Source organism: Corythoichthys intestinalis, chromosome 20 (genome assembly GCF_030265065.1).
Source record: "Corythoichthys intestinalis isolate RoL2023-P3 chromosome 20, ASM3026506v1, whole genome shotgun sequence".
Lineage (NCBI taxonomy): Eukaryota > Metazoa > Chordata > Actinopteri > Syngnathiformes > Syngnathidae > Corythoichthys > Corythoichthys intestinalis.
The window spans coordinates 28,221,097-28,235,136 of record NC_080414.1 but is presented as its reverse complement, the minus strand read 5'-3'; the positions used below and the strand labels follow the sequence as shown (position 1 = coordinate 28,235,136).

At 37.4% G+C, this 14,040-nt stretch overlaps 1 protein-coding gene across 2 annotated transcripts in view; it reads left to right on the top strand.

Moving 5' to 3' along the window:
* The window catches only part of pigm (phosphatidylinositol glycan anchor biosynthesis, class M), a 53,886-nt gene that overhangs the window by 2,486 nt on the left and 37,360 nt on the right, over positions 1-14,040 (top strand). The window contains exons 4-8 of one of the 2 annotated variants that reach the window (XM_057825147.1): positions 27-270; positions 425-528; positions 2,776-2,930; positions 4,905-5,006; positions 5,882-6,798. In XM_057825147.1, coding sequence (XP_057681130.1) covers positions 27-270; positions 425-528; positions 2,776-2,930; positions 4,905-5,006; positions 5,882-6,049 — 773 coding nt within the window. In that variant the 3' untranslated portion in view covers positions 6,050-6,798. Of the gene's footprint in view, positions 1-26; positions 271-424; positions 529-2,775; positions 2,931-4,904; positions 5,007-5,881; positions 6,799-14,040 lie in introns of those variants that run through there. The other variant, XM_057825148.1, reaches the window with a different exon arrangement.

The window sequence follows — 14,040 nt, the reverse complement described above, 5'->3', positions numbered from 1 at the left end:
AAAAGTCTCTTCCTTTTGTGTCATAGGCCGACGCATGACGCAGGCAGCATTGCTCTATGGATTGTCTGTTCATATGAAGATCTACCCCATCACATATGCTCTCCCCATTGTTCTGTCTCTCCGTACGACACACATTAGAAGAGATGAAAAGCAAAACATGTGGAGGAGTGCTATTGACTTCTTAGGAAGTTTCTTCAACAGGGAGTTGTTCCATTTCGCAAGTGTGGCCGGAGGGCTGTTTTTGGCTCTCGCTTCACTTTTCTATTACATGTAAGTGCAATGATCGAATTGAGACACACTAGTAGTCAGGAGTTAGATTACACATGTTGTTGATGTGAATATATTTCCTTGCAATAGTTTGCATTGTATGTTTTTTCCCATTTACTATGGTATGCATTTATAAATGATGGACTTTGTTTTCTAGGTACGGTTGGACATTCCTTCATGAGACCTACTTGTATCATTTAACCAGAAGAGATATACGCCATAACTTCTCCCCATACTTCTATATGCTCTACTTAACTGCAGGTAACTTGTAACTTTGGGTCTACCACTCTCCCATAAGTTCATTTCAATGTTAGGAAGATGCACCTTTTGCGTGAAATTCAAGGAATTCAAAATCATTAATAATCTTTACAGATAAATGTAATTTGACCATTTATTTGACCCTTTTTTTAAAGAGAACCTCAGACTTAAAGACTTGTAGGCTCTAATAAGCCACAATTGTACTATTTTACTAAAATATGTTATTACAAACACATTAAATATTGCCATTGATTTAAAAATCTATAATATTTAGTACATGTTTTGACCTACGGAGGGCGCCAGGTTTTATGCGCGCAGTGGACGCTCAGGGTGATGACGTCATTTGTCACCGTCAGAAGACGAACACTACGGGTGTTCTGCAATTCCTTCTTATGCGGCGAGACGTCCAACACATGCACACATCGGTTAAAAGTGGCGAGTACTTACTATTCGGGATTTTATTGAGTCTTTTATTATCTTTTCATTGCCTCAAAATACTTTTTGCATGTGTTTCCCTCTCACACTTTTAAGTATTGTGTTTTCTTGTGATAGCTTTAAAGCAGATTGTTGATCTGTTGACCACATTAATCACGTAACTTATTTAAACCACCCTTATTTGATATTGCTGCATTTAAGTATTTTCTTAAGGAATTTTCATTAAGTTCTGCCTGTATGCATCTAAACAAAACAAGCTGAAAGCGCACGGTAGTACTTTGGGTGTTAAATTCGCCTATTGTTGGACGTTTTGCCAATGTAGGACATTTTGGCAGAACACCAGTTTTGTAGTACTCTCGTCTCATCCCATCCTCCTGTTCATTTTGCTTTTGCTGCTCATTTTGTGAAATATCGACAGTGCTGTCATGCTCATTAATGTTCCACTCGGGTTCATATTAAAAGGGTCGAATAGATGACATGTTCATGTCACTAGTCATACTCTGGAAGCCCGGCAGTGTAACGATTTGACGTCACCGCCCTGCGACGTCAACAACAATGGCGACCTACTTGTTAAACTAATTTTACAAATGGTTTAAAGTTAGAAACATCAAGAAGTGTTTTGATATCAAATTATTTTAATTCATAATAAAGTTTATCGTTTAAGAACTACAGGTCTTTCTATCCGTGGATCCCTTTAAACTGTTTGAAAGCGCTTCCAGCTGTTTAGTGTTTCAGTACTTTTTGCCCAACTTGCAGTTATCTAAATCTGCATTTTTCAACCGGTGTGCCGTGAGAGATCGTCAGGTATGTCGCGAGAAATGATCCAGTATCTTAATATATTTTTTACGTCGTCGAGCGGAGTTACAGTAGGAAGGAAAGAGTTGGTATTAAGTTCTCGGTCGTGTGGAGATGTATTGCTCGTGTGGCGTTAAAGAACTGCGCGGATTTCTAGCCATCAGCCACCTTGCTGTCTGTGAAAATGTGGAGCTCAGCTTGTCTACTGTACATCATTTTATAAGACTTGTCAAGTGTCTATATACACGAAAGCGTCCTTTCCATTTTATCCATATGTGACGACCGTCAATCCTCCCCCTGTGTTTTATTCCAACACATAGTCGAGGATCGCAAAGTGGCTGATGGCTAGAAATTCGAGCAGTTCTTGAATGCGACGAGAGCAGTGCCATGGTGCCAAGCAATCTTAAATGTCACCTCCAAACGAAACACCTGTCGCTTCAAAACAAGTCGATGGACTATTTTGTTCGTCATTGTGACAACACAGAGAAATAGGCAACTTTTTGAGAAAAACTACAAAGGTAAATGAGAAAGCCCTCAAAGCCTTGTTGCTGAACTTGTTGCTAAATCCAAAAACTACCACACTGTGGCAGGGACATTAATACTACGTGTCTGCAAAGCCATTCTCAGCGAGATGCTCGGCCCTGATGCGGTTAAAGACATTGCTAAGTCCCTCTGTCTGATAATTCAGAGCTTTTCAAGCCTAACTGCTATAAAAAAATACAAATAAATAAATAGAGACTAAGAGCTGTTGAAGAAGATTCCTGCCAGGATATCGGCTTTATGTTCATACAAACATGCTCAAGTTTCACACAGAGTAAGTATAAATACTGAGAGATTATTTTATGATTAAATATACCGTGCAGAAAGTAATTTTGGAACATTTTTTAGTTTGTGGTGTGCTGCAATATTTTTTTCCAATGTAAAAACGTGCCGTGACTCAAAAAAGGTTGAAAAACACTGCTCTAAATAACAAAAATCATATGCAGATGAATTTACTCCTTGTTTTGTTTTGTTTTGAAGACAGTAGGTGGAGCCATTGGCTTGGGCTAGCGGCATTTCTACCACAGTTGATCCTCTTGTTAGTCACATCATGGGCTTTTCACCATGATCTGGCTTTTTGCTGTTTTCTACACACCGCCATCTTTGTCACGTTCAACAAAGTCTGCACATCACAGGTACAAGAGTCAAGACAGTATTTATTGTTATCTTTGGGGAGAAGGACTCAATGGTTTATTATCAAAAGTTGCCTTTGCTATAAATAGTAGCAGTGCAACGGTTCGCGGTTCAAAACCGAACCGAACGGTTCGCCCTGTTCGGTTCAGTACGCCTTTATGAACCGCGCCTTTTTGGTTTTGCAATGACAGTAATTTATTCCGAACGCTTGTGGAATGAATTGGTCAAACTCTGTGTGCCTGTGTGTGACGTGAAGCGCAGCTGTGGAGAAATTCCCGCCCCACGAGTAAATGTCCAATCGCTGTCAAGCACCTGTGTAATAGGAGCCGAGTAACGCCCTCTCTCGTTTACGAGCGAGGTGAAAGTGAAACAAGAAAGAAAACAAAAAAAGTTATGGCGAGCGGAGGAGTCGACAGACCGAATTTTGACGAAGCACCGGCTTCTTTCAAATCTGCGGTGTGGCAACATTTCGGTTTCCCCGTGGACTACAATGCAGACGGAGAGAAAATATTGAAAAAAACATAAAACAATTTGCAAGCATTGCTCAGCGCTTGTTCCCTATGCTAACGGCAAGACTTCTAACATGACTCAGCAGTCAGCACTTCAGCCGGCATCACCCACAGACATCGTTTTCTCAGAGCAGGACAACCCCGAAGATGACACCAGTGAAAACACACGGGTCTATAGAAGAGGCGTTCCAAAAGCCTTACAATATCAGGTCAGAAAAACACAAGAAAATAACCCACGCAGTGGGGATTTGCATGGCAAAAGACATGCAACCATATTCCGTGGTTGAAGATGCGGGCTTCGTTAATTTAATTGCAACGCTTGACCCGCGTTATATTGTTCCCTCGCGGACATATTTCGCCCACAACATAATCCCCGACATTTAAGAAATGGCACGCAAAGCGATTGAAGATGATTTCACGAAAGCACGTAGTTTCGCCCTGACCGCTGACAGTTGGACGTCCTGTGCTACAGAGTGCTACTACCTAACTGTGACGGTCCACTATAATTCATACGCCGTCCGTTACGTTCAAAATCTGCACGTTTTTCGTGCATTGCGGTTTGTTTTTTTTTTTTTTCATCCGTTCGGATTTGGTCACCGTTTCTGCAAGGAGCCAATGTTCGTTAATACTTGTATGACACGAGAAAAGTCAGACACGGAGAGGGAAGAGTGTTTGTTGAGACGCTGTAGCAAACGTGATGCTAGGCTAGGTGGCTCCAATTTCCTGACTGTGGCAGACATCATACAATCTACGCCTAGATATCTCATGCATATAGAACTACAAGCGAAATGACACTCGGTAGCGTTAGTAAACAGCCGCCATTTTAGAGCAGTATACTTCTCAGAAAGGCTCTGTTGTAATAAACCTTCCGAGCGAACCTAAGCAACTTTTTATCTAAAATACTCCTAAATCGGCAAAATCTTGACTTGAGTCTATCTTTAAAGGATGAAAGAGTTATAAAATTTTCACATGTCGAAAGTAGACGGAAGGGAACTAAGGCAAAAACGGGAGCAATTTTATCAACTTTATCGGTTGATTCACAACATTAAATGACCTCCAAACATAGCAAAGGTTACTATGTTTTTTTTGTTTTTTTTTTAATGAAAAAAAAACATGAAAGGTATCACCAGTTACTTTGCCAAGTAACTTTTTTACTACTGTGTGTGTATTTCAGTAGTCAGTCACTACACTTGCCAAAGAGCTAAGAGGCATTTTAACAGTCAAAAATGTTTACATTTTAAGTGTTTATTTCATTTTTTTAAAAGCAAAATAAAGGCGGTTTAAAAAAAAAAAAAAAAAAAAAAGCAAAACGCAAACCGAAACCGAACCGAAACCGTGATCCCAAAACCGAGGTTCAAACCGAACCGTGGGCTAACTGAACCGTTGCACCCCTAATAAATAGTAAATGCTGCAAAATTATATTTGCAAACCCACTTTTTTGTTTTATAAGAAATTTCGTTTTTGTAGTACTTCCTATGGTACCTGAGTTTACTTCCTCTGGTCATCCCTCATTTGAGTCTTTCAGTGAAACAAGAAGTGGGACTACTGCTCCTGTGGTTTGCTGGACAGGTAACTATATTTCCCTCACATAGTTCAATAGGGAGTTTATCTGCCCAATTTTAGGGAGTATAATAGAATGATTACATATATAACTTTGCGCACAAAACAGAAAATAAATTTGCAAATTCCTAACAATAAATGTTCAATTTCACTGTATATCATATCCTATATATATAGCATGTCAGTATGCTACAGTGTATCACCAAAGTGAGTACACCCCTCGCATTTCTGCAGATAATTAAGTATATCTTTTCATGGGACAACACTGACAAAATGACACTTTGACACAATGAAAAGTAGTCGGTGTGCAGTTTATGTAATACTAAATTTATTTTCACCTCAAAATAACTCAAAATATAGCCATTAATATCTAAACCCCTTGGCAACAAACGTGAGTACACCCCTTTAAAAAAAAACGTAGAAAGCCCGCCCGTCTCATCAAACCAAAAGACATGGTTCCAGTAATCCTTGTGCTTTGTTGATGTCTTCAGCAAACTGTTTGCGTGCTTTCTTGCGTACCGTCTTCAGAAGAGGCTTCCTCCTGGGGTGACAGCCATGCACACCAATTTGATGTAGAGTGTGGCGTATGGTCTGAGCACTAACAGGCTGTACTGAATTTGGACATTTAGGGATATACGTATTTTTCAAAGGGATGTACTCACTTTTGTTGCCACGGGTTTGGCTATATTTTGAGTTATTTTGAGGGGAAAATAAATTAACTCTATTATATAAGCTGCACATAGACTACTTTTATTGTATCAAAAGTGTCATTTTATCAGTGTTGTCCCATGAAAAGATATACTTAAATATCTGCTGAAATGCAAGGGGTGTACTCACTTTTGTGATACACTGTATATATAACTTAAATATATTCTCATCGTCAGGGTATATGGTTGGTGCCGGCTTACTTTTTGGAGTTTGAAGGCTACAACACTTTTCTGTTCATCTGGCTTGCCGGACTGCTCTTTTTGATAATGAACTGCTTCATCTTGATTCAGCTCATTGTACATTACAAACCAAAACTGACTGGAAAGACTGACAAGTTGGAATAGCTCCACGGACATGTGAATGTGCAAAAGCCTTTATTTGAATCAGCGCTTCAATATAAAGACTGATCGTGTATCTTGTTCATCATGGGAAAACTGCAAAGTACATTTTGTATGTGTGTTTAATATATTAAATATTTTAACCATTAACCATGTTTATGCTGTTACTTTGAAACAAACATTCGAGTAATGTCAAAACGTTATATTTGAGATGTATGCAATGTGCTGCTTTGTCCAGTAGGGGGCAGCCTGTGTTTGCTAACTGAGCTTCTGTCCTGATGTAACCTTTCTGATAACTCTGGTAAATGGAGGACACCAAAAATAATTGATTGCACTGGCTCCCAATCCCACCTTGCTTAAATCGTTAGTCATTATATGTTTTTAATGTAAATATATATATTTTTGAAAACATGACTGCACTACCTTCTAAAAGAATGTTCATTAATTTTATTCTAGCGTATTATTGAGAAAACCAAAATATTAGAAACACCCATAATAATGAAACTGCTGATCAAACACTGCTTCAACAAGATTTTTATAGTACTGTATTGTGTTAGAAATGTTTAACGCAGGTCTTGTACTGCGAAAGGAGTACTTAATGTTTTCTAATGTTGCTTTATTTGGGTCTTTCCTGAATCTCTACCTGTTGTCCTTAAACTTAAACTACGAACACATGCAAGTTATAGTCGTACTGATATAAAATGTAAATGGATCTGCAAATGAGACTGATATTATTTAAAACACCAAATACTTCTTGCGGACTGAGGACCCCATTGCCCCCCCCCCCCCCCCCCCAAACTCAAGCCCACCTTGAATGAGCCTCTTGATTAGTTGCAAAACACCTTTTCTTTACGATTTAAACATGATTTGAAATTTAGTTATGTTTTATCTTAACCAGTTAACATGCAACAAATATATATAGCATGTACTGTCAAGCAAAAACCAACACATGCATTACTTATTTAACTATAGCATTTATGCAGAAGATATTAAATACATGTTTGTCACATTTCTGAGTATGTGTAAAAGAGTTGCATCAAATAAAGTTAAAAGCTATTCATCATATGTATCAGTGAAATGTACGATGAACAAATGAGTTGGTGAAATCAAATTTTACAATAGTTTATTCCATGTTTTTCCCCTTGAAAACATAAAATGGAATGAACTACGATGCCGTTTGAAACAAGAATGATCCTTTAACATAGACACTGTTCTTAAATAGTATTTGTGATGGTGAGATTCGTGAGAATCATGCCATCTGTAGTTCAAATCATTCAATCAATCACAACACAGACACAATAAAAATGAGGCGTTAAGACAAAACATTGTGGTCTGTGTTCAGGAGTAAAATGTAAATTTGTTTGGGGGTTGGTGGATGGCGTGATGGTCCCCCATATGTTTAGTAGGCCCTGTGTATATGTGCGTGTTAATATGCATGCATATGCGTACATGTCATGTCTGTGACATACCCTCAAGGATTCTGCTCATTGTCATCAGGGAGATTGGGGGATGATGTTGTGTCTGTGTATGTATGCATTCCTACATCTGCCTATATGCGTGTGTGTTAGAGACACACACAAACAGGAGTGGGTGTGACCAATTAGGACAAATGGTGTGCAGAGCAGCAAAGAGTGGGGTATGAACAGTCACGCAACCTTGCATGGTATAGGATTATTGGTCTTGGATGACAAACACACACACAAGTGTACAGCTGACAACAAGCATCACATACTTTGCTTTTAAATCAACCTCTAACTTTTGTTCTTCCACCTCTCCCCTATCTCATTCTCGCTCCTTTCCCCATCCCTGTACATAACAAGTGTCGTTGAGTTTGCGTGATGTATGGATGGTTGCGTGCACGATTATAAAACATTTAATCTTAGCCTTTTAACACTTCCCCCAACCCTTTTTGTTATCACATCCGTCTTTAAGTTAGAATGATACATACAGTAAACCTGCACGGGAAATTGGCATGCTTATTATTCTCTAATAATGGCGACTTTATTGCAAATATAATTCATCTCATACACACAGAAGTTTTTGTTTAAAACATAAAAAAGGGCTCATTCACCCAAAAGTGTCTTCAAGAATGCCGTTATTGGAGTGAGTTTAGTGGAGAATTATCTGTCAGAATGTGTTAGGTATCAAGTAGCTTTCAACTATTCCACTTCTGTTTCGTCGACAAGCGGCAACTAATAAGGGTTCCACTTCAAGACTTTTTTCACCCTTCCTGGGAATGACCAACCTTTCAGTACTACATGTAAGGGACTGCTGAAAGACTTTTTGTTGAGTTGAACTGTACTTTTTTTTTTTTTTTTTTTTAAACTAAAAAAGGATGTCGGAACATCTTCCACATAAGCCCACATACAGAAAAATGGGCTGCTTTAGAATTTTACAACTTAATACATAGTAAAGCCACTCCATCAAGCATATATCAATATAAATTTGATTACATATTGTTTCTGTTAAATGGCAATAAGAGAAATTAGATTTGGATTTCTTCATTTTTTTTGCCAGCTCATCTCTGTATCACACTAGAACCAACATTGCACTGAACTTAAGTCCACATTCAGAACCAAAACGGCAATCTTCAGTAAGTTGAAAATTTGACTTGATGAATTGCTACAAACCATTTTTTATTTTATAATTATTTTTATTCATCATGGTGTTGTCAAGATGAATTTTGTTACTATTTTATTTGTATCTTTTTTTTAATCTAGAAAAATATATAAACCCAATTTACTGGTTATGAACTGTTTAACTTCGAAAGTCAGACTTTTGCTAGTTCGGCAAGTGTGAAGACTTATTTATTTATATTAGGATAAGTTATTTGATTTGAAAAACGGATTTTTCAAAGTTGGAAATGCATCATGGCAATGTTGTTAACCATATATATTATATATCTTAACTTTCCTCTGGAATTTGGGTCATAGATAATTTAATATAGACAGCCACCATACACTGTAAATGCTAATATACAACTTAATAAAATGTGAAACGTGAACAAAACTCAGTTTTTATCAAGCTGTTTTGAACACTATTTTTTAAATAAGTACTGTACAGAGGTACCTCTACTTACAAAATTAACTGGTTGTGCAGGTTTGTTTCTTAACTTCAAAATTCAGTAAGTAGAGACACCTATTTCATGTAATGAAAACATACCCCAAAATTCATAAATATATATATAACACAAATAATACAATAATACACAAGACTGAAAAAGCAGTTTCTGCTCTTGCACTCCTCTTTAAAAGAAACCGCTGTATTTTAGGCCAAAACAACTGTTGTGTTTAACAGAACAATATGTTGATATGTTGCCATGGCAGATTCATGGCGCATTAGGCCCCCGAACTATTTTTAATTTGTCCGTTTTACCCTGGAAACCCCCGTTTACATACGTCGCGCAACTGCTTTTGTTTCAACCCAGCCATAAAACAAAGGTAATTATTAATTATATTTATTATTCAAAATGTTTGTCATTTTTAGCTTAGAATCATTAACTGATGTCTAATATTTTGTTAAAAAAAAAAAAAAGACTTTAAAAATTATTCACTCGCATATTCAAAACTTTTAAACAAATTACGTCACAATGAAAAAAATGGTGTCTGTAAAAAAGTCACGGATATCTACCTCATAACTATCGCTTAATAGGATTTTTTTTTTTTACTGTCGCATTTTCTCTGATATGTTAGATGATAAATAATCGATCCAAACAAAGAAAAATGGGAAAAAATGTTTAAAAGGGTAAATATATGAAAAAGAAAATCTTGACCACTCCTTGATGTCTGTGATTTCTGCACAGTGATCCTTGTTGTATTACCATGTTTCACCCATATAATCCCCAAAAAATCCAGCTGTGGCCATTCACAGCAGTTTCTTGACACTCAGTGATACATGCTACATGAAGTTTTTGGATCGAAAGAAGGTAAGTGCGTGATAATATCTCGTTAAAGTCATGGCGTCTTTAATTCTGCTCTTGCGTGCTCTCACCTCCAGATAGGGTTTGATTTTTTTTTTTTTTCTTCTTTTTAAATTCCCTCCTGTTCAAAAATTTTCTTCCCCCAGAAAATTGAGACTTTAAGCTTTCCAATGATGTATCACTCGTGCATATCGGACAATTTTGAAATTTGGCCAAATTGGGGGTCTCAGAGCGGAACCTCAAGTCACCGGAGTGTTTTCCGCCATATATGTATAATGCATCTAAACATGTAACAATTACATGTTACAATTTCATTTTTGCACAATAAACATAAAATCAGAGTTGTGCATAATATAAAAAACCAAGAACAAGGAGTAAAAGTAAATACACCCGTTAAAAGTTGTCGGAACACGAGGGGCGAATGAAGAGGACGCTGGGATACACATATACACATACAGTAGAGGTCCTTCTTGGCCATTTGGATGCCAGAAATGCTTGGCAATAGCCAAAGGCAGAGCAGCTATGAGTATGTTACGCTCAGTAAACTCTGGGAGCAGCAAGTGCCAGCCATACTGTAGTTTTTGCCTTTTGTATCCTGAAATTTCTTAACAAGAGGCAATATTTTCCCGATGAGGCGTGTCTTAACCTGAAAATTCTATGGAGAGACGTTCTTAAGTAGAGGCACCACTGTAGTAATTTGGGGCTGGAAAACATGCCTCATTTGATGTATCTCTGTTAAGTCGAATTAGAAAAAAATAATGTACCCAGTGATCTTTGGGCGTTTTATCAGACCTGGGCAGATGTGCCACGTTTATTTTGCGCTCTTCAGACACCAAGACATTCCCGCACACGTCCACGGTGTACTGCCCCGTCAACCAGGGCTCTCTTCAGCACCTTAACTTACTTTACATTGATTTGGAAGGTAAATATTTAACCCTTTTATCAGGGGTGAAAGTGAGCCAGAACGCAGTTCCGATAAGAGATTTGGCGCCGGAACGTGGCAGAACGGTGCTTTGATCCCGATAATATGACAGTAACTGTCAAAACCCCATGCTTAAAACAACCTGCCTGGGTGTCCCACAGGCATCTCCAAGAGGAAAACAATCCACTAACGTCAGATTTACATACACAAGTGTTAACAACAAGCATAATAAAGTGCTTGTGTAGCGTCATCCATTTCCACCGATATTTATTATTTATTTACTCCACCGACAGCACGGAGCTCCAGAGCTGTAGCAGATATCAGAGTCTGACGAGTCGTGTCGATGCGTGCATACGCTCGGCCAACCACCCTCCCCGGCCTGGACTCCAGTTATCAGTTCAAATGACTGACATACTGACTTGTGATCAGCCTGGATAGTTAGGTCTGATTGGTTCAAATGCAGGTGTTTTCTGGGATGAAAAAAAGAACGAGCTTGTTATATTAATGCCATAAACAAAAGGGCAATGCATGCACGGAAAATTGATCATATCTTAAAGAGAAAGTAAAGAGTTGAAGCGACTTATTTTATTTACTCTGATGGGGAGGTTCAGAGCATCATGTCAACCCTATAATTCCTGACCCCAGAAATGATGAACAGAAAATTCAGATTTTTATCAATTTGAAAAATTTATGTGGTCCTTAAAATATAATTTTTTTTAAAAAAAGTTTTTTTTTTTATTTTTATTATTATTATTTTGTATATATATATATGTTCTCTAATTTGCATCATAAATGATACATTAACATGTCGTTGTCATGGTAAAACAAGTATAACTAAAGTTAGATTGAACACAATAAGGTTATAAACTTTTTTTTTTTTTTACTGCATTGAGGTCCAGAAATGCTTGTCTCAAATGTGACTCATTTGGCAGTGTAGTTTATGTGCACTTTGAACTTATTTTTGTTCATTTACCTATGTTGGGCTACTTATTTCCTTATAATAGAAAAAAGTTAATGTTTGTGTTATCTTCAAACTATATTGCATTTCACTGTGTATAATGCAAGTCATTTGTACTTATTTTGTTCATATATGATATTTTAAAATACAATTTTGAATGAAAATCAGTTTCTCATGTATGCCTTGTTACAGTAAGTGTAATGCAATAGCCTAATGCATGTGTAAAACCTTTGTTTTTTTTTTGTTTTTTGTTTTCCCATTTCTGTGGTTTTAGGAGGTTAGCTCCCAACACCCCCCTCTAACAACAACAAAAAAAACCTGGCTCTGTGGCAACCATTTTGTCAGCTAGTTTCGGCAAGAAATCGTAACCACTTTCACCCCTGGTTTTTATACTGTCACAATGGGCAAATCGACAGTTTATAAAAAAGTAAAATATTGTAGCGACTGTTATTTATCTGTTCCGCCGCAATGAATAATGGGTAGTTGTGGCAGCCACGACTGAGGATAGTGATTGCTGTTGTTATTTCATGTGTGTTCTGTCCAATAAACTGTGTTGTGTCTTGGGGTCGTGCGGTGTATTGGGCACAAGAGCAGCAAGTGTTAAAGACAAAAGCCAGACTGTCATTCTTCTCCACGTCGCTCGCCACAATATTTACTTACCAAATTGATGCGAAGGTGTCGATGAGAGCTCTGGTTATACTATATAAGGTTATACTACTTTTTTTTTTATTTTATTTTTTTACGCTAAGCATTAACATAACATGGAATTTGGAGGTAGGGTCATTACTGTTTGAATATGTGTTGTTAATTAAATTAGCATGTGCTCATACCTGTCAAGTTGTACGGTTTAGGCGTAATTTGTATGAGTGAGCACTGATCTTTAAATGTGTACGCCGTACGGTTAAAATCTGTATGTTTTTCGTGCATAACGTTTTTTTCTCCGTTCGGACTTTGCCACCGTTTCGGCAAAGAGACAATGTGTGTTACTACGTTGGTTGAATGACGCGAGAAAAGTCATAGACAGGGAGAAAGAAGAGCAGGAGTGGGAAGAAGGGGAAGAATTGTGACGCTGTTGCAAACGCGATCCTAGGCTAGGTGGCTCCAATATTTCCTGACTGTGGCCGACAGCCAACAATCTACGCCCACTTGATGCAACACTAGATATCATATGCATATAGAACTAGATTCAAAATGACAGACTCGGCGGCGTTAGTAAACAACCGCCATCTTAAAGCAGTACACTTCTCAGAAAGACTCTGTTGTAATGAACCTAAGTAACTTTTATCTAAAATACTCCTAAATCGTAAAAAGTCTTGACTTGAATCTATCTTTAAATGATGGAACAGTTTTAAAACTTTCACATACCGAAAGTAGACAGAAGGGAACAAATGCAAAACCTGGAGCAATTGTAACAACTTTAACGGTTGATTCACAACATTAAATGACTTCCAAACATAGCAAAGGTTACTATGTTTTTTTAATAAATGAAAAAAAAAAACATGACAGGTAACACCAGTTACTTTGCCAAGTAACTCATTACTCCTACATTCAGGTAACTGAGCTAGTAACTCAATTACTTTTTGGGAGAAGTAATTTGTAACTGTAATTAATTACTTTTTTAAAAGCAAGATTAACAACACTGGTCATAAACATGCAGTCTGCAGAATGAAAAGTGACGAAAGTGGAGATTTTAGTCTGCCAATTTGTTGCCTAACACAATTTGCCTGCAACTATTGCTGATCACTTCTCAGAAATAGCAAAAGAAATGTTCCCTGACTCAAAGATTGCATGAGTAAGTTAATTTGATCAATTGACCCTTTTTAATTTATAATTGGACACGCTAACGAACTACCTTCAAGTCAAACTGAATTACGAGCTGAGGTGCAGCCATCAAAAGACATGATAGAAATTGCCAAAAGTGCTACATACAATTATAACAAAAGTCACTGTTAAATTTTAGTAATCATGATGTAGCTGAAGATATTGATTGTTCTTTGATTTCACCAGGTATGTGTGTGACAATATTACTAATAAATTCATAATATTTTAAAAATGGAGTTTTCTTTAAATTTATTATATTGCACACTATATAAAACGTAAGACTAGTCATCAATTTGTAAGGGCATACGTCACTATTTGTTAGATTGCCAACGGCCTTGGGTTGACAGGTATGATGTGCTGTTCATATCGTAGAATCA